This window comes from Mesoplodon mirus, assembly GCF_964341445.2.
Source record: "Mesoplodon mirus genome assembly, chromosome: 16".
In the NCBI taxonomy this organism is placed as follows: Eukaryota; Metazoa; Chordata; class Mammalia; order Artiodactyla; family Ziphiidae; genus Mesoplodon; species Mesoplodon mirus.
The window spans coordinates 70,169,198-70,195,463 of record NC_138992.1 but is presented as its reverse complement, the minus strand read 5'-3'; the positions used below and the strand labels follow the sequence as shown (position 1 = coordinate 70,195,463).

At 42.4% G+C, this 26,266-nt stretch overlaps 1 protein-coding gene across 5 annotated transcripts in view; it reads right to left on the bottom strand.

The window, feature by feature from the left end:
• ASPH (aspartate beta-hydroxylase) overlaps positions 1-14,651 on the bottom strand; it is a 230,196-nt gene extending 215,545 nt beyond the window's left edge. For 2 of the 5 annotated variants that reach the window (XM_082601145.1, XM_082601143.1), the window contains exon 1: positions 14,298-14,648. In XM_082601145.1, the coding sequence (XP_082457271.1) occupies positions 14,298-14,412 (115 nt within the window). In that variant the 5' untranslated portion in view covers positions 14,413-14,648. Of the gene's footprint in view, positions 1-14,297 lie in introns of all 5 variants that reach the window. The other 3 variants (XM_082601146.1, XM_082601142.1, XM_082601144.1) reach the window with 3 other exon arrangements.
• Positions 14,652-26,266: the final 11,615 nt, after the last annotated feature.

The window sequence follows — 26,266 nt, the reverse complement described above, 5'->3', positions numbered from 1 at the left end:
GATCTTTGTGTCTTCTGTTTTGTTTTTCATTTAAGGAGAAAGACTAAAGAAAGAAGGGGGTCCAGGCTGTGGGAGGGGATGGAGGAGAGTTCTCAGGGAGAAGGTAAGTGACGGTTCAGGTCTCTGAGAAAGTGGTGTCCACTAAGGGTCCTCGAGAGAGAGACCCAGGACTCCGACCACAGCCTTGGCTTCCCTCTTAGGTGGGTGGGGGCTGAAGGTCCAGGAGCGCTGTGACTGCCAAGATTTTAAATCCTAACTGTGGTGTTGGCTCATCTTCACTCACCCACCACCCCGCTGGGCTGGCTCCTCAGTCTGAAGAAAGAAAAGGAGCTTTACTGAACTACGCATTCAAGACCTGCTTCAGTTGTTGGGTACTTTCACGCCCAAAGCAGAGCAACAGCTTGCTGAGATTCTCAACTGGACTGGCTTTTGCAGCCACCATAGGTCCTAGACCGTGTCTGCTCATCAGCCTCACGTCAGTTGCCCCCCCAATGCCATGCAACTCAAAGGCCAACCCCACCCACCACTGAAGCGATGAGTACTCCTCAGGATGTCCTCTGGTTTCCCTGCACAACGGGAGGAAGCCACATGCCAGAACTGAATGGAAAGTAGTAGGTCCTGAGCTCAGAAAGTTGAAGATTTATATAGCTGGGGCTGAAAACACCGGTAAACATCAACTACGAAACCACGGAGAGCCTGCAAGGCATTGTTGAGGGGCCAGGGAGAGGGAAGGTCTTGAATGTACGTAATTTATTCCAAATCAGTACTTACTTAAGCTGGTGAGCAGCGCTCTGTCTTACTCAATCTCATTCTATCCTTATTCATCATCTCAAATGTCTCACCGAGCACAAGACCATTCCAACAGCTGACTTATTAACACAAATACTGCACTACCTCTAGAAGAAAAAATAAATACAAGTTGCTTATAAGCTTTGCACCTTCACATACATTAATTTCACCTTAAAAATGTCCTACTCTACATAACCTTACAGAGCAAAAGGGTAATTCTGTTTCACACGTAAATCTACTAGTACCACAGAGGTCATCAGTAACTGTATCTTAGACCTATGTCAGCCCTCGAGGCCTCCAAGTGTATTTACTGGTTAACAACTAAATAGACAGAGTAACTAAAACCCATAAAATAATCAAATAAATCTGAAAGTGCCAGAAAATAGAGAGTGCAGACATAGGTCTACAATTATATTGTCATATGGTTTTTGACAAAGGCACCAAAAGCAATCCGATGATGAAAGCCAAGTCTTTTCAACAAATGGTGCCATAACAACGGGATACCATAGGGAAAAACAAAAAACTAATCCAAAATTGATTTGAGATGGATCATAGACCTAAACACAAAAACTAAAACTACAAAATTTCTAGAGGAAAATATGGGGGGATAGCTTTGTGACTTGGGAATAGGAAAAGCTTCTTAGACAAGATACAGAAAACAAAACCATAAAAAAAATCAACATTAAAAATACTCGCTCTTCAACATAGTTTATTGAATAAATGAAAAGGCAAGCTATAGACTGGGGAAAACATTTGCAATATATATGCCTGAAAAAACTTCTACCTAGAATATATAAAAATTCCAGCTCAATAACAAAAGGACAGAAAAGCAATAAAAATGGGCAAAAAAACCTAAACAGAAACTTCACAAAGGAAGATAACAATGTATATGGCCAATAAGCACAAGAAAAAGTACATGACATCATAGTCGTCAGGGAAAGACAATTTTAAACTACAATGAGAAGCCACTGAACACCCACCAGAATGGCTAAAATTAAGAAGACTGACAACCCCAAATGTTGGTAGATACAGAACAACTAAAACTCCCACACAGTGTTGGTAAGAGTTAAATTAAATTGTATAACCACTCTGGAAACACTTTGGCAGGTTTTTATTTTTATTTTTTTAATAAAACTAAATATACACCTACCCTATAACCCACTAATTCCTCTCCTGGGTATTTGCTCAAGAGAAATGAAGAAATATGTCCACCAAAAAAAGAAAAAATACTTCTCCAATATTACAATATTCATAGACTTTTCTTCATATGAGTCCAAACTAGGAAAAGGTCAAGTGTACATCAATAAAAGAATGGATCGCATGTTGTCCTATGGTCACACAATGAACTACTTGGCAATGAAAAGGAACAAGGCACTCATACCAGCAACATGGATGAGCCTCAAAAATATGCTGAGTCAAAGAAGGCTTACACAAAAAGTACTTACAAAATGAAGTTCTAGAACAGACAATACCAATCTACAGTGAGAAAAGTTAGCACAATGGTTGCTTGCCTCTGAGGGCTGAGGTGGTGGCAATGAAGAGGGTTGAGAGAATTTCCTGGAATCATGGAAATATTCTTCATCTTAGGTTGGGTTACCCAGATGTATACATTTATACAGACTCCTCAAATCATACACTAAGATTTGTGCAATTTACTGTATGATAATATTACCTCAGTGGGGGAAGGGGGCAGGGGACCATAACAAATGTTGAGCTCTAATAACAGGCATGCATACATGTTGAGGAATGAGGTATACTGATGTCTACATCTTACTTTGAAATGCATAAAAGAATAGATTAATTGATGAGTATGATATAAAGCAAATATATGAAATGTTAACCACTGTAAAATCTGGATGGGATCATCATACAATTCTTTTAGCTTTGGTGTATATTTTAAATTTTTCCTAATAAAATGTTAGTTTAAAAAAACATAAAGTAATAAAGTACTTAGGTTAAATCTAATAAAAGAGGCATATCACTTTTGGATAAAATTATAACAATTCATTGTAAGACTGAAATAAGTAGGAAGTTACACTATGTTCATGTACAGGAAGACTCTATTATAAATGTGTATTTGTCCCAAACTGTTCTATAAATTCAGTACAATCCCAGTCAAAATCCTGAAATTTTTTCATGACACTTAACTTGATGAGCAGATTCTAAAAGGACACAGGCAAGGAAATGTCCAAAAACATCTAGGATAATGATGAAAAAGACAGGGCACAAGGACTTGCCCAATTCCACATGCCAGGAACAAAACAGAGCCACAGGTATCTACACACAAGAGGTGATACAGCAGATTAGTGCAGAAAGAAGACACGTCAATTAATGGTACAGGAACTTTTCATTTTCCATTCTTTAAAAATATTGAATCCGATCCCTACCTCACAATATATACAATATTATCTACACCCCATAGTTTAGACATCTAAACGTGAAAGGCAAAATTTAAGATATTTTACAGAAATAAGTAGAAAATGTTTTATGATCTGTTAGAAAAGATGTCTTAAATAAAGCACAAACCATAAAGTAGAAAATAGAAAAATGCTATTATCCATATATTAAAAATCTAAAAATTCTGTTCAACAAAATATACCACAGAAAATGACAATGTGAAGAATCACAGACTGGAAGAAGCCCTTTATCACACAATCAAATGGTTCAGGATAAAGAAAGAAATTCTACAAATCAAAAATTAAAATTAAAATTAAAAAACCTAAAAAATATAGGTTATATGTAAACAATTCACAGAAAAGGAAACTCAAATAGCTATCCTCACTGGTAACCTCACTGGTGATGAGGTAAATGCAAGTTTAAAACACAAAATGCTACTTCACACCCACTAAACTGGCAATAGCAATATTAAAGGTTACTGAGCGTTGGTAATATGGTTGCACCATACAGGTAGCTATATTCACGGGGGGTGGGAGTGTAAAGTGAGATAACCATTTTGGGGTGAAAAAAAGGGTAATACCTAGTAAAGTTTAATATGTGTATTTTCTATGACCCAACAATTCCAATCTTAAATGATGCTCTAGAACAGGGGTCCCCAAGCCGTGGGGGCCACAGACCAGTACTGGTCCATGGCCGGTTTTACGACCGCTCCCCATCGCTCGCGTTACCGCCTGAGCTCCGCCTCCTGTCGGATCAGCGGTGACTGTGAACTGCGCAGGCGAGCGATCTCGGTCACAGGCTCCTTACGAGAACCTAACGCCTGATGATCTGACGCAGACCTGAGGCGGTGATGCTAGCGCTGGGGAGCGGCTGCAAGTACACATTATCATTAGCAGAGAGGTCTGACTGCACAGAGATCATCATAAATCAACTGCTCGCAGATTCATATCAAAACCCTATCAGGGCTTCCCTGGTGGCGCAGTGGTTGAGAGTCCGCCTGCCGATGCAGGGGACACGGGTTCGTGCCCCGGTCCGGGAGGATCCCACATGCCGCGGAGCGGCTGGGCCCGCGAGCCATGGCCGCGGAGCCTGTGTGTCCGGAGCCTGTGCTCCGCAGCGGGAGAGGCCACAGCAGTGAGAGGCCCGCGTACAGCAAAAAAAAAAAAAAAAAAAAAACAAAACCCTATCAGTGAGTGACAAGTGACAATTAAGCCGCATCTGGTGGCAGGCTTTATAGTGGCAAGTGAGTTGATGTACTTCAACTGTACAGCTGCATCTGGTGGCAGGCTCTAAGTCAGAACCCGACACTTATTTTAGTCCGCACGTAGCCTGCCCGTTATTTTATTTACCGCTTCCATCCGCGCCTCTTTCCCACGCCGGGCACCTGTCTCAGTCACAGTTTGGGGAAGCCCACAAGCTAACCCGAGCCAAAATCAGTAAAAAACAAACGTCACTGGAGAACTTCTTTGAAAAGGGGGAAAGACCCAATGATGAAACAGCAGAAGACTCTAAGACTGCCAACAGAGAGAAAGCTGCATTTAAAATACCAAGAGTCCTACTTAAATCACGGGTTCATTGCAACAGGTGATTCACATTCTGCAAGCCTGCTTTGTATAATACGTGGTGACCTGCTATCCAACGAAGCCATGAAACCTTCAGAACTGCTTCGCCAATGGAGACCAAGCACCGTGCATTAAAAGACAAGCCTCTGGAGTTTTTCAAGAGAAAAAAATGTGAACACGAAGAACGGAAGCAATTATTAACAGCCACTACTTCGCGCTCTCAGCGTCTGCACGGAGAGCATCATTCTTAGCAGCTAACTGCGTTGCTAAAGCTAAGAAGCCCTTTACTTTGGTGAAGAGTTGATCCTGCCTGCTGCTAAGGACGTTTGTCATGAACTTTCAGGAAAGGCTGCCGTTCAACAGGTGGCACGTGTTCCTCTTTCGGCTAGCACCATAACTAGACGAATTGATGAAATAGCAAGGATACTGAGACACAATTGTTTGAGAGGATTAATGAGTCACCATGGTACGCAATCCAGGTTGACGAGTCTACCGATGTTGACAACAAGGCAACAATGCTTGATTTTGTGTGATATATTTTTCAGGAGGATGTGCACGAGGACATGTTATGTGCACTTCTGTTGCCAACCAACACCACAGCCGCAGAACTACTCAAGTCTTTGAATGATTACATATCAGGAAAACTGAACTGGTCATTTTGTGTCGGTATATGCACAGACAGCGGCTGCCGTGACTGGACAGCTTTCTGGTTTCACTACTCGGGTCAAAGAAGTAGCTTCTGAATGTGAGTCTACGCACTGTGTCGTCCATAGAGAAATGTTGGCAGGCTGAAAAATGTCACCTGAACTTAACAACGTTTTGCAGGATGTGATTAAAATTATCAACCCCATTAAAGTACATGCCCTTAACTGCACATCTGTTTGCACAGCTCTGTGAGGAGATGGACACAGAACACACACGTCTTCTCTTATGCACAGAAGTGACGTGGCTTTCTAAAGGTAGATCACTGGCCAGAGTTTCTGAGTTACGAGAGCCACTCCAGAGATTTCTTTTAGAAAAACAGTCACCACTGGCAGCACATTTCAGTGACACAGAATGGGTCACAAAACTTGCTTACTTGTGTGACATATTCCACCTGCTCAACGAACTCAATCTGTCACTTCAGGGGAGAAAGACAACTGTGCTCAAGTTGGCAGATAAAGTGGCTGCATTCAAAGCCAAACTGGAATTATAGGGGCGACGAGTGAACGTTGGGATTTTTGACATGTTTCAAACATCAGCAGAGATTTTGAAAGAGACTGAGCCAGGGCCTTCTTTCTTCCAGCTGGTGTATGATCCCCTATCTCAGCTTTCAAAAGACTTTGAGCATTACTTCCCAACCACAAAAGACCCCCGAACTGGGAAGGAATGGATCCGCACCCCCTTTGTGAATAAGCCAGGTGAACAGACTTCCATGCTAGAAGAGGACCAACTGCTTGAGATCACAAATGACAGTGGCCTTAAAGGTATGTTTGAGACAACTTCAAATCTCCATACGTCTGGATTAAAGTCAAGACCGAATATCCTGAGATTGCCACGTAAGCACTGAAAAGCACGCTTGCGTTTCCAGTGTCCTATCTTTGTGAAGAACGGTTTTCTGCAGTGACAGGGACCAAAACGAGATCACAGAGTAGACTAGACACAAGCAACACACTTCAGGTGTCACTGTCTCCCGTCACCCCAGATGGGACCATCTAGTTGCGAGAAAACAAGCTCAGGGCTCCCACTGATTCTGCATTATGGTGAGTTGTATAATTATCTCATTATATATTACAATGTAATAATGATAGAAATAAAGTGCACAATAAATGTAACGTGCTTGAATCATCCCGAAACCATCCCCCTGCCCCCGCACCCCGTGTCTGTGGAAATTGTCTTCCATGAAACCGGTCCCTGGTGCCAAAAAGGTTGGGGACTGCTGCTCTAGAAAAACACTTAGACATGTATAGGATGGATAGCTCTAAGAGTGTTCAGAGCAGCAGTTTTTGAAAGAGCTCTAAGAGTGTTCAGAGCAGCAGTTTTTGAAAGAAGAAAAATGAAAACAAAGTGGTCTTGGACTCCAAAATGGTTAAAGAAAAAGTAGCACATTCATACAGTGAAGAACTATACATATGAAAACAAACAGCCAGTTTGGTACAATCTCAAACAGTGTCGAATTAATGTGCCAAGTGTGAACCTATTCATAAAACTTTTAACATGTGCTAAACAAGTGTATATGTATGTATATATATATATGTATATATTTATGTTTCTATACATAGGGATATAGATATACTTCCTAAGCAATTTTCATATATATGGCATTTAACAGCAGATATATTTTATGCAAATGGTATACAATATATAATATGCAACATAACATTATACAACATATATTACATATTACATATTGCAAAGACATGCATGACAATGATTATCACAAAATATTTAAGAGCGGTTGGAAAGGGATAATACAGGACAGGAGAAACCAAGAATTTGGTAACATTTTACTTCCTCATCTGTATGGTGGATACGTGGTAACCACTGCATTGCTCTTTATATCTCTGTAAACGTCTTAATATGTAATATTTCAAATAGATACAGTTTTAAAGAACAGTACATAGAAATATTTGTGTTCTGAAAGTTAGAGAGATGGCACGCTACCAAAAAGCAAAAAGCATGAAACAATTTATAAATACTTTATAAAATTCAGTAAATGACGGCCATCTTATTCAAACTGACTTGATTCAAAGAATGGAAAAGTTAAATGTTAGGTATTCTTTCAATAAACACAACACAGATTTTCATTTTCATGTAAGGGAAAGAAATTAACTTCTAAATAAAATATACCTGTGAACCTAAGACCAATCAAAGATTTTCCAGGAGACCAATTCAGGAAAACTGAATTAAAACAGAGTGTGAAAGACAGCGTGAGAAACTGTATATTAGCAATATAGTAAACAAGAACCAGAAGTTAGAGACAGAAGAGAACAACAGGACAGCACCGAGCCTGCACTAGGGAATGACAGCAAAGGCTGTGAAACCTATATAAGATATGAGAAATGGCAGCTATACAATACTGGTGATACAGTAAAATTATTTTCTCAAGTCATATTTTCTTACTCAAAATTAAGACTGTTGCTTGCTGGCTTCCATACAGAATGAGTCACAGGGTTAAATCGGTAGGAACACATGCAGGAGACAAACGCTGGCACCTCTCCAAGTACAGCAATAATGGTTTCCACTCTAACCAGACACCCTCCCGCCCACCACCCCCAGTCCCACCTGCGTTAGAGCACAGAGAGCCTCTACTGCACATGAGAGCAGTCGTACTACAGCCAGAAGGGCTAGGCAAGCCACCCGGAACTCGCAGGGGCCAAAGAACAGCACCAGTCCTTCCAAAGATCTTACGTGACTATCTTTTCTAAAGATTTATTCACCAAGTAAAAATGCTGGAGAGGGTCTGGAGAAAAGGGAACCCTCTTGCACTGTTGGTGGGAATGTGAACTGGTACAGCCACTATGGAGAACAGTATGGAGGTTCCTTAAAAAACTACAAATAGAACTACCATATGACCCAGCAATCCCACTACTGGGCATATACCCTGAGAAAACCATAATTCAAAAAGACACATGCACCCCAATGTTCATTGCTGCACTATTTACAACAGCCAGGACATGGAAGCAACCTAAGTGTCCATCAACAGATGAATGGATAAAGGAGATGTGGCACATATATACAATGGAATATTACTCAGCCATAAAAGAAACAAAATTGAGTTATTTGTAGTGAGGTGGATGGACCTAGAGTCTGTCATACAGAATGAAGTAAGTCGGAAAGAGAAAAACAAACACCATATGCTAACACATATATATGGAATCTAAAAAAAAAAAAAAAAAAAAATTGGTTCTGAAGCACCTAGGGGCAGGACAGGAATAAAGACGCAGACATAGAGAATGGACCTGAGGACACAGGGAGGGGGAAGGGTAAGCTGGGATGAAGTGAGAGAGTGGCATGGACATATATACACTACCAAGTGTAAAATAGATAGCTAGTGGGAAGCAGCCGCATAGCACAGGGAGATCAGCTCGGTGCTTTGTGACCACCTAGAGGGGTGGGATAGGGAGGGTGGGAGGGAGGGAGACGCAAGAGGGAAGAGATATGGGGACATATGTATATGTGTAACTGATTCACTTTGTTATAAAGCAGAAACTAACACACCATTGTAAAGCAATTATACTCCAATAAAGACGTAAAAAAAAAAGATTTATTCACCAAGTAAGCTCAAAATTTCCTTTGAGTCTAACAGGTTATCTACAGCAAATCTGTCCTCAGGTGTCATCAATCTGATGAGAACTAAATTACACTCACTGATTTGCCATTAAAAGATAGCCCCATCAGCCAGAGGTAAACAAGACACACCCTTGAAAAACAAATATTAAATGCAGACCAAATGCCTGAAGCACTCTCATTAAAAAATAATAACGACTGATGAGGAAATACCTTGGCTCGCAGCACTACCAGGAAGTGAAATGGCTAAAGCGCTCGCCTCTGGAATAGGTGCCCCTACAGTGGCACACAGAGATGAAGAGAAGGAAGAAATGAACATCCTAACAGGCACGGATGCTGGGGCAGCAGATACTGAAACACCGGAGCCAGCCTGAGCACACTCACGTCTCCTGACAGATGGCTGAGGCTTTCCCCAGAGATCTGGGTAAACTGCGAAAGGGTTCTATGTACATACAGGATTTATTAAAGGGAAGTGAATTTTAAAATGTTCTGTATCTTAGTACAGAATGAAGTCAAACCACGTGGGAGATGCAGAAGTACCCAAGACATAAACTAAGTTGCATATTTTCATGATATTAAAACTGCGCACGAGGGCTTCCCTGGTGGCGCAGTGGTTAAGAGTCCGTCTGCCGATGCAGGGGACACGGGTTCGTGCCCCGGTCCGTGAGGATCCCACATGCCGCGGAGCGGCTGGGCCCGTGGGCCATGGCCGCTGAGCCTGCACGTCCGGAGCCTGTGCTCCGCAGCGGGAGAGGCCACAACAGTGAGAGGCCCACGTACCGCAAAAAAAAAAAACAAAAACTGCACACAAGTAGCATCAAAAGATCGAAATATATCTGAGCTCCAGTAACAGAAGACAGCACAGATCTGGGAGGGGTTCGAGGGTAAATCAGCAACTTGAAGGGGGATGTGCAGATGGGATACTTACACCCCCAGAGGAAGACAGAAATGGGTCAAGTGATACTCAGAGCCCAGTACAAACATGCCCTCTAGAACATCCACTTCACTTAAACAGATGCTACACAATATAACAGAAAATGATTTGTTTAAATAAATCATAGAACAGTTTCAAGCATGCAGTAGCCTGCTTCGCTCTACAGCCTTATATATTCTCCAAAGTTTTATACTCACCTTTACCATTAGAGGTACGTTAATGAAAAATCTGAGGAACAGGAAGGTGTGTAAAATTGATTTTAGGGCTACCACAACTCTGAATAATTCTTTCCGTTGGAGACCAGGATTAGAAATTTTGAGTGACCTGCCACACGGTTCTTAAATGGATACGAATCCAGGTCATCAGACTTTCCCAAACTACATTGCATTGTTTTTCTGGAGAAAATAAGGTTTATTCTACTGGGACCAGAGAACGCAGGGGCTAAATTTCCAATACTAACTAAAAATAGAGTGGACAGCCCACATGATCCTTTATCCAACGTACCCTGTTGGTAATCTGCTGAAAATCAGAACTGCTCATTTCCTAGTAATCTCTCTGAGACACACGATTTTAGAGCAAAGCTAAAGTATGGAACTCTCCTTTTACTTCCTAAGCCAAAAACAGGTTGTGAAAATTGTGTTCAAGAATTCCCTCAGAACATTTTTTAGCCCTTGGTTTCATACAATCTGGCCAGGTGGTCAAAACGCTGTTCATCTGAACACAAAACAGCACACAGTTCTTACAGTGGAAGAATTATGGCGCTCCTATGTTTTCATTCTAGAATGGCTAGTGGAGGATTAAACAACTGGCCCTAACTGACATTCTCTGGCTAAAGAAAGGGAATTTCACTAAGGCCTCCTCATTCACGGCAGCCATCAGCAATGTACTGTATCTGTTAATTACTAAGTAGTCTAAGAAATGCTGAAAGGAAAAAGGAGGGCAAAGAATTCTAAGTGATTAACACCCATCAAATATCTGAAAATGTATAAATTTTACAGTCTATCAATGCACTGAATTCTGAATACAGTAAGCCTAAAGAAATAAGACTGCTAGGGGCCAACTCTTACTACTAAATCCAAAACCTTTTGTTAGAGATTTTTAGAGAATTAAACAGCAGTGGCTGAGCATTTTGTAAGTAGATGTCCATCAATGGTTTTGAGTATGTACAGGGCTGATTAAATTTTAAAAACTAGTTGGTGTTACATAACCTGAAGCTTCAAATTGAAAGAGGAAAAATTGTTCTACAGTGACACCTACCGGTAAAGCATGATGTAGTGGCACGACACTATTAGACAAAATAAACAGTCAGATGTTTCCACTCCTGTAGCAGGTTAGAAGCTACAGGGAAAGACTGATTGATACTCCAAAGGGAAAAGCTAAACAAAAACATTATACATACCAGTGTCTGTAACTACAAAATAAGTCCCAAAGCACATCATTATTCTTTTTAACCAAGATTTTCAAATCAATAAATCTGAAAGAGGTTTCCCTGGGCCTCAACTGGCCATGCAAGTCAAGATTTTATATGCAAGTTAAAATGTCCAGTTTACTCATGTTTCGTTTATATTTTAAAGAATAAAACTGGAAAAGGTAAAACTGAGCTCTGCAAAAACCTAGACATTTAATGTTCTCAATTTAAGTTGAAGAGTTAAACAAAAAACAGACACCTGCTTTAAAAATCCAAGTGTTATGTAAATCCCCAAAGTCACAGTTTCAAAGCACTTTTGAAAAAAATGACCACCAACATAAACAGAAGTCCAGATAATCACATTTTCCCTAAAATGCATGCTTCAAAGGACTGGGTCCTTTTTCCACTGTACTTTCATGCACAAATTTAAGAAATAATAATGTTTAATGTGACCAACGTCATCATCAACTTCAAACTCTCAATACAAAACATCTCAAAAAACACACTATTTCAGCCCATGTACTTCTTCTCAAACTAAGATTTTCAAATATACTGTTTCACACATAATTTTAGTAAAAGAAAAGTTAATCAGTGGTATGACAAAAAGAACACTTTTCTTAAATAACTAGGTGTAATATGCCACAGAGAGCCAGAAGGAAACTTAAAAGATAATCTACTTTAAGATTTCCATAAAATCTTATAAAATTAGAGAACCTAAAGTCCAGTACTATAATATAATGATCGAATAAGAGAAAACCTGGGTTTAGTCTTGGATTAACTAGTTGGATTTCCAAGAAGTACATAACCTTTAATGAGCCAGACAAGCTTTCTGGGCCTCACGGTAACACCACAGCTAAAATTTCTTCAGCTTCTATGATTTCCCCAGCACATGGGATTGACCTGGGCATCAGTGTCTACACATCAGTGACCCAATAAACACAGCAACAAAAGAGAAGTGGCTCGATCTTTCCGGTATACCCTACTATAAGAAACCAATATAAAAAGAATCAAACTTTCACACTGCAGTGTAACTGCTTACAACTGAGAGAATCCTCCTCACCATCTTCAGTGCCTTCTACCTGGCACACAGTCAGAACTCACCATTTCCTCAAAAAAACAGCTGCGGAAAAAGAATGCTCATTATGTAACACGCAACACTCCAATACCAACTCTCTGTTTGAGGATTTTTCTGGTAATACAGATACTTCTCTCTTTTACATGTTCTCTTTTATACACTATGTCTGTTTCATGACAATTATAGAATCGATGTGTAAAATACTTAAAAGGCTGTAGGTCCTCAAATACAGACAGAACTTGCTCTAAAATGCCTGAATATGAAAGTTGGAATATATTCATTTAGGTCCTAACATTTCCTAAATGTATTATCTACCTGTTAAAACTGGTTTAGTTCTTGAACCACTGGGGGTGGGAATATAAAACACACCTCCTAATACTAATTCCCACCAACAACAGGCCATATAATGAAGCAACTGCTTCGGATATAGTTAACCCACGACTGCAAGGACAAAATGGAACAAAGATGTGCTTTCCTTGTAAACAGCTACAGAAAACTTTTGAAAACAATTAACATTAAAGTCTTGTTTATCAGCTTTCTCTGCTTGGTGCTTAAGCTGCCCAATGGGCTCTTCTCATTTAGAAACTTTAACAAGGGGAGCCAGAGCTGCCTGAGACAGTGCATCTACCCGTCTGCCTGTTTAAGTCAACTGACTGGCATTTAAGGGCAAGTGGCAAAGGAACACAAACTTTTACTTACGCCAGAGGTAAATTAACATGCTTGTTTTCAAATTCAAACTGTACTTTTTCTCTGCAAATATTAGTTCTCAGACCGTAAATTTATGCAATGATTTTAATTGCACTACCATTTAAATTTATTCATCCACTAATGAAATAATGTATTGAGCAACTATTAAGGGCCAGACCCACTCTAGGAGTTGGGAATAGGGGTGAACAAGAAGGAGTGAGTGAGACAGCAAGGCAATACATGTGAAAATAAATAATGTCGGATAGTGGTAAGTGCCATTTAAAAAACAGTTCTTTAAAGTATGACTATAGTATTCTGATTGACTTTCTCGATACATATAAATACATTACTTGTAGACCTCAGGAAACAAAGAATCTAAAATCATTTCAAAAAAGAAAGTTTACAGCTCACATTCAATACACATGTGTATTGCAGTTTCAATATCCTAAATATGAGTCAAAGGAAGTATAAAAGAAACCGAGAACCACTGAAATATGAGATGAAACAGATTTAAAACATCTGTTCTCCCTCTTTCCTGGATAAGCACATGGAAGAGAAAGGTGAATATCCAACAGATGTTTTTAAAAGACAAAGGGAAAAAACAGAGAAGCTCGCCCAGTATTCGCACCATAAGAAAGCTACATAAAAGCAAAAATATCTAAGATAATCTTCGAGAACATTCAGATCACTCCCACACAGTCACCCCTGCAGCCCTCATAGAATATTCTCCTTTGAGTTGCTCTTAAAAGCTGCTGGTTTGGCAGGAACTTATTTTCTCTAACTTTGGCTCATTTCCAAACTCCCCAAAATATGCACGGCAAAGGTAAACAGTTTCCCTTACTCCCATCACCAATTACACGGCAAGCCAAGAAAGAGTAGATCAATACGATCTCCATCTCGGCTGCGCACTGCAGGTGAAGGATCCGCCGGGAAGGGGCTCCCCGGCGTGACCAACCCGAGGCCGCGGACCCCGCTCGGCCCGGCCCCTCCAGCCCGCCCGCCAGGCCCACCGAGCGCGGCCTCCGCCCCGCGGCCAAATGAGGAACGACGCGGAGGATGGAGGAGACGCTCCGCGGCATCTGGGGCGGTGGACCCGCAGCGCCCGCCGCCCGGGCCCCATCCCCAGGGCCGGCCCCGGACCCCGGCCCCAGACCCCGGCCCCGTAGCGCCTCTGACCTTTCCGGGCCCCGGCGCTGCTGCTGCCGCCGCTGGTGCAGCTGCTCGGGCTGCTGGAACTGCTGCTGCTGCTGCTGTTGCCGCCGCCGCCCTTGGCATTCTTGCGCGGGGCCATGGCGCGCACCGCTGGAGCAGGCGAGGGGTGGGGGGCTCCCTCAGGGCGTGGGGGACGCGGGCGGCGCGGGGCGCGCTGACTGCGGCGGACGCTGCAGCGGGTGCAGGCTGCGGCTTCTACAGCCGCACGGGTGTCTCGGCACCGCCCGCAGCGCCTCTGAGGACTTTGGCCCGCGTGCCTCCTGCGCGCGCCCGGACCTCGCGTGCGCCGAGCCGGTGACTGCCCTCCCGACGCGAGAGCGCGCCGCTCTCCCGCCCAGAGGCCACGCCCCTTCTCGCCTGAGCCCCGCCCCCTCCCCGCCCGCGGAAAGCTGAGTGACGGGACATGAAGCCAATCACAAGGGTCCCTATGAGGGGGACGGAACCCGGCCGCGCTCCCCCCACCCCCTACAGATTTAGGGCTGTTCTGGCGCGACGCAGCAGCCTGCGAGCGCGAGCTGCTTTCGACTTTCCAGTCTGTCCCGGTCCTTTGGAACGTGGCAGACGTGGAAGGCGAGAGGGCTCTCGCGAGCGTTGGCGGACCCTGTACGATCGGGATGGGGCGGGGTGCGGGGGCGGGGCGCGGGGGGCGGGACGGGCGACACGTGTGCAACGTCTGGACAGAGCCCACCTCCTCCTGGCCTTTCACCTGGAATTTTGTTCATGTCCCACGTCCCTGTGCACACAGACGCCAAGGGATGCAACACCCCTTCTTGCGAAAAAAATTGTATTTCGTCAGTATTAATGTTAGGACATTTCTGAAATGGTGATGTTAGGACTAATTAAATGCTTAAGCTATAAGCAGTTGATCTGTTCGGTTTTAAAGCAGGACTTCACACTTCGTTTGTGCCATCGACATTTTCAGACGATCTTAGTTAAGAGGTGCAAATGTAAATGTAAAGCAAAAATTCATTTTCTTGCCCTGCAGGGCACCCTCTGTCTGAAATCTCCTCCGAGCTACCGTCTACGTTTCTCTTCCCTTGATGTCGCCAACTGTGGGTCCCCCGTGCAGTCGCAGATTTCTTGGGCCTTCAGCTGTTTCTGAATTCCACACATGGTCTTAAAAATATATGGGTCCCTGGATGAGCCAGACGGGGATTTGAGGTCAGGGACGTCGTCATCATCTTTTAGTGTCGCCAATTGCCAGCACAATGCCTGGTGCGTAACAGAGAAGCCAGACATGCTTGGTGATTTGATACGTTTCTGGTAACTGCTTAACACCTTGCCCCAATTCTTGACCATGTTTCCGAGCACCGCCTGGGAGTGTCTCGAGAGGGCGGAGGAACTAGAGACATGGTTGCAGAGTGGCATCTGCTTTTATTCCTCTTCTCTAGCCCTGCCACCCTGCATTGGCTGGTCCCTGGCCCCATCCGCCTCTTCTGATTCACAGAAGCCCACTGAGGGTTGTGTTGCATCATGAGGAGAAGGCCTCTCTCTCCTTTTTGTGAAATAATGCTAGATAGTTACCAAGGTAGAGCAGGGCAGGGCAGGGAAGCTCACAGAGTTTTTACTAAAGCAGCTCTTTCAGCTTTTAGCTTACAGTCTCCTTCTGCCTTCACACAGCTTTTCCCCCTACAGGCCCCCTTATCAATGGGAGGGGAGAGCTGGGCTAAGAGACAAATCTAAGTGAAAGAACTTAATATAAAATCATAATGAGAACTAAGTTGAGAAAACAATGCTCAAGATATTTGAACTCAAATTCTGACAAAACCCTTTCACTGTGTACCTTTTTTAAGGATGAGGTAACTCAGGCCCAGAGCGGTTACATAAAGTAAGGATATCACAGAGCTCGTAAATGATGGAGCAGGGATGTGAACTCGGTCCATCTGGCTGCAGAGTGTATGGTCCAAATTATCCTTCCAGGACAAGGCTTAGTCTTGAGCAGAGAATGTCTTGCCGCCTCCTTCTTCTCTTAGCAGATTTCTCCCAGAAACTGCTTTGGTCCTACCTGCAAAGATAGGTCTGAAAAAAAAAACCTGATGGTGGGTACTTAACAAGGTCTACCTCTCTGAGGAAATCAAGTTACATTGGTAACTGACTCCACAATGTCGTGAGGTGATGTTTTGCTCCTGCATTTCCAGAAACCAAATTTGGTACCATTGAGAAGATACATAGCTGTGTATCTTAGTACCAGGACAAAATAGAAGCTTTGTAAATACAGATCACAGGAAGTTAGAGGTTTCCTGACTTCCTCCTTCTAATGCAATAAACAGTTACAATGACATTTATATACTCAGTATTATACAATAAAACTTATAACAATATTCATGACATTAGATACTGTCAGTTACACACAATTTAGTTTCAGGGACTCAACTCTCCCAAGCTAAGCACCAGTATTATATATTTTACATCTGTTTTTACTTCCCTTCTTATGAGCGTTAAAAAACACAAAGCTGACCTTGGATCCATGAATCTTTTTACATAGGGCCTTTTCTCAGCACTGGGATGGAGAAGATGAGGAAGTCAAGTTACCTCCAAAAGTAAACAAAAGGTCAAAGGTCTCTTGTTAGCCCATCCTCATTTTTGTGATTTCTGAGTAAGCTATGAATGAACCCTGGGTGAAGCAATGTTAAAAGGATCATAAAGACAAGACTTAACTAGGACAATGTATTAAAATACTAATTGAAGAGAGCTTTTGAACTAGGCCAAATGTGCCTTTCAGATATTTCCATAAACTTTCCATTGGCTTCACCACTGGGATTTGCAAGTGAGAACCTGAGGACAAGATTTGTCCTAGTTGGTTTTTTTCCCCTTGTGTTGACCCTTCGCAACCTCCAGTTAAATGCTTCCCAAATTAAGTATTTCTAGACTTATGTATACCTACTAGAACACTGTTTTAAACTCGCATTTTACCTGTTTCCTAGAAAGTGGCTCTCATTTGTAAGCAGTCTTCCTAAATGAAATTTTATTATTGCAAACTAAAAATGAGTATTTCCCTGTTTTTATTTTTCATAGTAAATTCTTCTCTAGCGGAAAAAATGAATTTCAACTGATCGTGATGATTCAGTTATGTGTTTTCATTTTACATCAGTAGAATGTGCTGCAATGAGGGCCATGTCGGTAAATACAAGAACACTTTTAAAGCATTCTGTACTCAAAGGGTTCCCAAAGCAATTATTCCCGTATGAGTTGTATCTCAACAAGTAAATGAACTGCCATTTTCATCAAACAGCTTGACTTTATATTACTAGAGAAAAAACAAACCTGGCTAGTATCTGTATCATAAATACATAGAATGAATTCATATAAGAAGACGTAGGGCTTCCCTGGTGGCACAGTGGTTGAGAGTCCGCCTGCCGATGCAGGGGACACGGGTTCGTGCCCCAGTCCGGGAGGATCCCACATGCCGCAGAGCGGCTGGGCCCGTGAGCCATGGCTGCTGAGCCTGCGCATCCGGAGCCTGTGCTCCGCAACGGGAGAGGCCACAGCAGTGAGAGGCTGGCGTACTGCAAAAAAAAAAAAAAAAAAAAAAAAATTTGGTCAATCTCACATAGGTTATTGTGTACTGTCAGTTCAGGTTTTCAACTAATCCTTAAAAAAAGAAAGCCAAGTCTCAAGTTAAAAGGATCACTTCAAGTATTAAAGCTCTATCACTAGACTCATTCGACTCAAATTCGGGTTCTCAGAAGAAGCAGATCTTATAAGCAGCAATGCTTACTGAATTACGCTTATTCAAGTCTAGTTTCGGCTGTGTGTACAGGCAGTTGTAGAGGAAGGGTGACCGTCGCGAAGTGATGTGACGTCCCCCCCTACTCTCTTACCATCACTTGCCTCAAAGCATCAAGGAAAGATGTGGGAGGTCCCCCTGCCTCTTCCTTTTCTGCTATTCTCCAGGGACCCTCCCCCTTCAGAGCTGCCCGTGATGGTGCAAGGATAACCGCCATTCACTCTGCTGCAGATGTTGGCACACAGGAAAAGGGGGGCATGCAGAGTGTAGGTGCCAGCTGCTCCCTTACCCTCTGGCCTTTTCTCCCCGGCCTGTCAACAAAACAGGCCTAGATACTCTCAGTCTGGGAGATGCTGTGGACTCAGAGCTAAAGTGCTTTCCATGGCTGAGGCTTAGAGAGCAGGTGAAAAGTCCTGAAGTTATTGGGAAGAATCTCCACAGAGCAACTGAAAGTCCTTCCTCCTGGACCCACACTTGGGACTCCGAGTAAAAATACAAGGTGGAAGGGTGGAAAGATGGCAGATTCAGCATGACTGGCAAAAACCTGGCCTCCCTCTGGCTCAGATCTTATAGAATAACAACAGCTCTGCAAATAAATAAGGCGCCACGCCAGGCCAAAAATACTTTCTACTGGGAGTCAGGGGCACGGAGCCTTACAGCAGTCAGCAGTGCCAGGGAAGCATGACTGATGCAATCCATCTCTGGGGCCCATTGCTCTCCCCACTTACAAGCCCTCACTCCAGGCCAGGTATCCCTCTTCTCAGTTATTCTAGCAGGAGTGGAGGGGGTTTCTTTCCGTCATCACCATAAGCAGGTTGTAATCAGGTTGTGTTCCCATCTCTACACTGGACCACAGGGCCCTACACATAGTAGGCTGGCCGTCGGGTCATTGGGGGCAAATGGAACAGCATTTTGTGATACCTTCTCTAAGCTTCCATGCTCCAAAAGGATTACCGGTCCCCAAGGCCGTAATTCTGCAGCTGCTCTGAACAGTTTTCAGTTGTCTCCTAGACGGCCAAAAGCTGGAGCCAGAACCTGGAGAGGGAAGTAGCATCTTCCGTACCCTTTGCGGAATCAGTCCCATGACGGTGACTGAGGGATGGTTTCCCCACGCGGTGTCTGTCCCTCCCCCGCCATTTGCTTACTTCCCCATCCCACTCAGAGAGCCCCGTACAGTTAGAAGTGCTATAAAGAGGGTCTCCAAGGTTCGCGTCTTGACCTGTGGATCTTTGGGCCACAGCCACTATCAGTCCTTTTCTTCTAAGATAACAGGGACGGGGCCACCGGAGACCCGAGGCCAGAGCCTCCGGTCCACCTCCACATCCCGAGCGCGCTCTCCTGGAGATGGGGAATCTTGGCATCCAAGGCCTTCCTCTCTCCGTGGTCCCGTCCTGGGTGACCTGGAAGGCTTTGGAAGAATGGGGAGCTGGACTTCCGACGACACTTGGGGGAACTTAGTTGGCTGGTGAGCAGCAAACGCACTCACTGTGTCCTTCATTTTGAAGCTGGTGCTTCAGTTCCTCGGATCCACATCCTGCTATTTTCAGAACTGTACAGGCCAGAAAAGATTTGGACATTTGCTGATAGGGTGACACATGCTTCAGGGGCTTTATTTCCCTGCAGTTTTTGAGATTTTGGCAGTTTGCCATATAGACATTGACAATATTGTCAGGGCTTTATCTTTTAGTATTGTGACCCTTTTTCTTGAAAGCTAATTTTGATGGGAGGACAAAATATGGCATCTGAAGATCTGTGTGGAGGAAGGGGCCAGAATAAAGGATCAAGGACAGATGAGATGGAAAATGCTATTTTTTTGTAAACAGCAGCAACTGTTTCCCTATTCTTCCATAAGTTAGGCATCCAATTAATTGATTTTCCTTAGACTAAGAAAAATATAATTTTTATAAGATAACTGTATTTTTTTAAAATGTAGTTATAAAATATAGTTATATTTTATAGTTATAAACTGTATAGTTTATACTGTATTTTATAGTTATAAACTGTTATTTAGTTAACTATATAGTTATCTTATAAAAGATAACTATATTTTTAAAGTACTACTTAAATGACTAGTTTTAAAGATGTTGATGAGATAACTATATATTTTTTAAAGTACTATTCAGATAATTTGAGAAACTTCTCACATTCAAAAACTAAGGGAAATCTTATTTCCCAAATTCTACTAACATTTCTTATCTTCTCACTTGTAACTTTGGCATTGTGGCCTTTTAAAATTTTGTCCTTGACATTTACATGAATAAGCTTTTTCACCATCTTCATTGATGCTTTTTGTACGAGTTAAAGCTGTTCAGGTTACAAATGAGATTTGCTCCCAGTTTCTTAATTCTTAAATAATGACATCGGCCCTAACCATTTCCAAGGAGACTGAATGTGTTCATCTGTAATCACAGAATATTAACAGTTCTGTTCAAAATTTTAATGTGTACCCACCAAATTTCACCTTGTGAAATGACTCATTTTCTGTATACTTTACTGCTGAGATCGTGTAATTGAGGAAATGCTAACTCATCCCAATTAAAGGCTGGAACCTTAGGATAAACAAGACAGGCTTGTGCAAGACCCTTTCATATTCTAATTCCGAAACACACAGATATATCTATTTCCTGATTGAAGTCAAAAATTTATGGCTCCTGAAGACATTGGCTCCATTATATCATATGTAAATGGTAGGCTGTCATCATGAAGCCTGTCCACCTTCATCATCTGATGAAAGCTATGGAATTTCATAAGAAACATTCTCATAGCCATAAAGTTTTCTAGTCAATTTTAGGGATTCATGTACCTAAGGTTAAGAATAACTGCACGGACAGATAAAGATCCTTTTACCTCTTGCTTTCTGTGATGTTAAGCTACTGGGACTGGTTTCTTACATTTTCTTAGTCTATTCACAAGGTTGATGGCTGAGGATGAGAAATGGCATCTTGTATCCATGGCAACTGTGAATACTCTCAACTAGTCTGTGAAGATAATGCTTAAGACATCTACATAAGATAAACATGTGGTTGACAGTGGACGGATCCAATTACTGGTTCAGTGGATTTACTTAGTTTGACTGCCTTTTGCACTAGATGAAACTTTTCTGGAGCCTGCAATGAGATACTTAATGAGAAAGTCCCTTGGAAACTAGAAAGTGCTTTACAAATGTAAGCAATTGTTTCCTTTTCATTTTTTATGACAGATTTATATGATAAAGAGCATACAATTTTGCAATAGCGATATCCCTATACGCCCAACTTTGACCAAGCTCATTAACTAACCTGATGGATCTAGGGGAAAAACATCTGCTAGTTAAGTGTTACTAGGCACTTTTGAAGAAATATAAAATTGGTAACAGTGTGACTTCTTTGCTTTTGTCTCACTGTGAACTTTCTTTCCTTCTTTAAACATTTCTTGACCTCTTGAAATGCCAGATACTACCCTGGGAGCTACAGTACAAAGCAGGTGTCATTTAATTCCCTAGTGCCTGAGTTAGCCTATATTTTGATGTCAAAAAGGTCTAATGTTGGTGATTTCATGTACTTCCACCTGTACGTACACTGTGCAGTCCATTCTACAGAGTCAACCGAGTGCCCATTTCCTGCCAGTTACTATACCAAATGCTCATGGACTTGGTCTTAAAGGAGCTTGCGTGGTTTTGGAGGGAGAGTGGCACACACACTGACAATCACAACAGAGTGTGCTGCCTTCTTCTTCTGCCTGAAAAGATGGGTAGACAAGAAGGCAGGGAGGGCAGGATGGGTCAGCTACCGGGGGTCCATGTGAACCACAGAGAAGTCAGGACTCCAGGGCTGCAGATGTCTTCAAGAGCATATTGTTCAACCTCTTCATTTTACAAATGAGAAAATTGAGTCTCAGAAAGTGAGAGTGATTTGCAAAGGTTGAATAATCAGTTAACACAGGACTAGAACTCAGGGTGCCTTACAGCATACCTTCTCAGAAAGGGCAGTGTTGCCTCCAATGGGGGGGGGAAATTGGTTCCTGGGGGCAAAAAATTTTTAGATATTACAGTGGTCATCTCCAAAGGGCCATACTACATAAACACATATCTGTGGTATTAAATTTTCATGGGGTAGAGGAATGGTTACAGAAAAATATCTAAAAAGGCTTCTCACAGGGTAGGGGACAATCGTTTTTTTTTAAAGTTGATTTCACTGTGGTGGTTTCATGGATATTAAGTCAAAACTCAAGAAATTGTATATATTAAATAAATGCAGGTTTTAACATATTTACACTTCAGTAAAGCTATTAGAAAATGTTGAGAAACGCTGCCTTACAGCCATTCTACTGTTCCTTCTGCTACTTTGCATCACAAACTGAGACATAAAGATCCTGCTACATTGAAACCTCATCTTTACTCCTTGGTCCTGGATGTTATTTTATTGTCTAGCTTTCTTTCTTTCCATTTATTCTCCATTTTCTCTTTAATTCTTTTTTCCTACCATCCAACCATTACAATCTATGAAGGCTAATTTGTTGTTAGTGAACTACTTATGTTCAGGCACTATGCACTCTGATATGGCTTAACTACTACTGCAAAACTTATGTAAATGAACAGATGTAGGAAACACAATCCCTTAACTTTAACTTTATTCTCTGAAACCAAATCCATATTTAGAAACCAAATTCATAACAGCATCCTAGATTATTGGAAAAACATTTTATGGTTATACATATAATAGCAGACATTAATGAGGAATGAATATTCACTATGTGATTGTTACCTGATTTTTACAAAACAAAGGAATTGAGATACCGATTACTCAAAGTCACACTCTCATAGTCAGGACCACATATCTAATAAGTGGCAGGTTCAAGATCTGCACCCTTGGGCTTCCCTGGTGGCGCAGTGGTTGAGAGTCCGCCTGCCGATGCAGGGGACACGGGTTTGTTCCCCAGTCCGGGAAGATCCCACATGCCACGGAGCAGCTGGGCCCGTGAGCCATGGCCGCTGAGCCTGCGCGTTCGGAGCCTGTGCTCCGCAACAGGAGAGGCCACAACAGTGAGAGGCCCGCGTACCGCAAAAAAAAAAAAAAAAAAAAAAAAAGATCTGCACCCTTGCAGGCTGGCTCTAGAATACAAGCTTTGCCCTCCATGCTACACTAATGATTATGACCCAAACTTGGAGGCAGTCTGGGTAGTTGCACAGTTGAGTTCTTGTTTCCTTGGTAATGTTAATATAGGGGGATTATGAGCCAATTCCTGAGGTTATCTGTATATGTATTTCCAGGAGCTTGAAAATTTTAAGGAGCTGGAATAGCAATGGGATGGGGTCGGGTGGGGTGATAATGGACTTGACACAAAGGTGGAGTTAAGAATTCTGAAGAGAACAGACAAAACCATGCTGGGAAGTTGATATATGTGCTTTGGAGGTCATAAGTTAAGAGCAGTAATGGAACAGAAATTTTCAAGCATGGCTAATGTTGAACTAGCTGTTCACAAGTAACCTTTCAGAGAAGCAGGCATGTGGTCTATGTCCTGCTGAGAAGAAATGCGGGACCACTCAGGACCCCTGTCCAAGGTCCTACTTGTCTCCATTAAAGGTTACATGTCAGTTAGGGTCCCACGAGAGACAGACACTAAGACCCAATCAGACATGCAAGAGGTGTATTGAGGGAAACACATGTGAGGGATGAAGGGCTAGAGAGCAGGTGGAGACAGGGAGTTCCTTCAGCCTGTGATGCAATCTGACTCTTGTGCGTGGAGACAGAAAAGGAAAGACGACTGGGTAGAAATAGTCATAGGTTGTTCAGAGCAGCTCTGAGAAAAATCTCAGCCAGGCCAATGGGAATCAGCAGCAGGATTTGACCTTTAGACGTCGAACGGCCCAGCGCTAATAGCCCTGCCATGTCTTGGCGTGGGAGGAACAGCCTCTATGTAAATGCCACAGCAAATCCAAAGGTGTGGCAGCCAGAGTCCTGGCACACCGACCTCCTCACAGCTGCATCTCTTGAAGGGCCATCTGCATGGTGCATCTCCATGACCACCACAGGCACTTACTCTGGGCCATTTTCAAACACCTCACACAGTAGGTGTGATTATCCCCACTGAAAGATGGAGAAACATGCTCAGAGAAGCTAAGCAAATTTCCAGAGGTCACAATGCTTGTACATGGTTGAGAGAGAACTTGAACCAAAGTCTTTCTGTTTCCGTTCAAACATATTTTCTTTAGGATATCTAAAGCTTTATTGAGGTCTTAACAAATTCTTAAAAGTAAGCAGGGGAAGCTTTGCATTACCACAGGGCATAAGGGGAGAAGTCTCAGAGCGTACAATTTCATGGATAGCATACGGGATGTAACACAAATTAGCCGAAACTGGATGTGATCAACTTAAACATTCTTGGATTTTAAATTCATGGTTTTACTCATCTGTGAGGTTTAAACAGAAAACTAGTTTATAACTTGAAAGAATTTCAAATTTTACTGATTCATACAGTTGAATATATTAGGTATAGGCAAGCTGATGTTACTGAATGATCTACTTAGTTTCTGAGAGATGCTCTTAGCTCACTTAGCAATCTTGTTGTGACTTGGCTTTCTTAAGCTGAGTCATCGTCCCATATTCAGAAACCAATTTGCACCTAGTGAGGTGAAACCAATTCTATTTCATTTTGAAAAGTGGCCAAAAAAGAAACTACGGCTAATGCTGATAATGGAAGTGAAATGCCTAAAAAAATCCTTAGCTAAAAATTAAAATTTCTGGATAAACTAGAGTCCAATGTCAAATTTTAGTGTGGAACAGTCACACCCTGAATGGGTACACTTTGTGGTCTTATGGAGCAATAAGAAAATGACATTTATGACATTTCAAGAGAATTCTCTGGCCTCAGCCATAACTGTTCTCAAGCAAGAGAGAGATCTTTAAGGGACCAAAAGGAAGAGGCCATTATACTGTATTTTATGGGAAAAATCATAGGTTATGGTGGTATTTATGAATTTGGGGGATTCCTGAAAGTCCTCTACTTACCTCAAAAAAATGTTAAGGTCAAGCATCTGCTACATCAGAGCTTCTTGATTTCTCATTAGAGACCTTCTCCTCCCTCAGTGTTGTCTATTTCAGAAAATGGCACCATGGTTCACCCAATTGCCCAGGCTCTAAACTCAGCATCTACCTGCGTGCTCCTGTTTTTTTCACATTGCTCATTTAATTCATCGGCAAATTCTTCCAGCTCTAAATTGGACATGGATTCCGTATCACAGTTCTTCTCAACCAAGTCTACCACAGCTAGTCCTTCTTAAACTACCAGCATCTCCTGGAAGATGGTGTTCCAGTTTCTGCAGGCACCCTCCACAGAAAGTACCCGCTGCAGCCTCCTGGGTGACTGTCAGAAAGTATAAGCCAGATCGAGGCAAATAGCAAAAAGCCTTCAGGAGCTTTCTACCTGGTTTAGAATAAATCAGTATCCTGTTCATGGCCTCTAAAGCCACACGTGATCCAGTTCCTGGCTTCCCCCCTGACTTTCTCTCCTCCCCTGCTCACTCACTCTGGTTGGCTTTTCTAAAAATGACAAACATGATCCTACCTCAGGGCCTTTGCACTTGCCTGCAGGTCTATAAGGCCCCTCTCCTATCTTTCTTAGGTCTCTATTCAGAGGTTGCCACCACAAAGAGCCCTTCCACAACACATCTGTGACCTTTCACCCTGGCAATCTCTACTTTCTTGTCCAGCTTTACTTTTCTCCATGGTATTCATTGCCATAACATTACACTATATATGTGTGTATCTTTCTTCTTGTGTATTTATTCATTATCTATCTCCCAACATGGGAATATAAGCTCCAGGAGAGCAGAGAACTTGCTTTATTTCTGCAGTCCCTCCAACACCTACAACGTGTGGCACATAGTAGGTGCTCAATAAATATTTATGGAATAAATGAATGAGTATCTGGATAATGTGTGTCCTGCCTTTCATAGTCATTTAGAATAAGCAGACATTAGAAAGGAGGTAGCATCTGTGGAAGAGCCTGGTGGACTTGGTTAGAGATTCTAGTCCCATTTCTTGTCTTGGATCAGCCTGAGGCTTCCTTGCCCCTTGGAAGTACAGGACATGGCATGCAGGGCATTAGTCTCAGGACACTGGGGTAATCCTGCTGGGGTGATTCATGTGAACGGCTTCAACATGTGAATGAATAAACAAACTGTAATATAGTCATATAATAGAATACTATTCAATGTTAAAAAAAATGA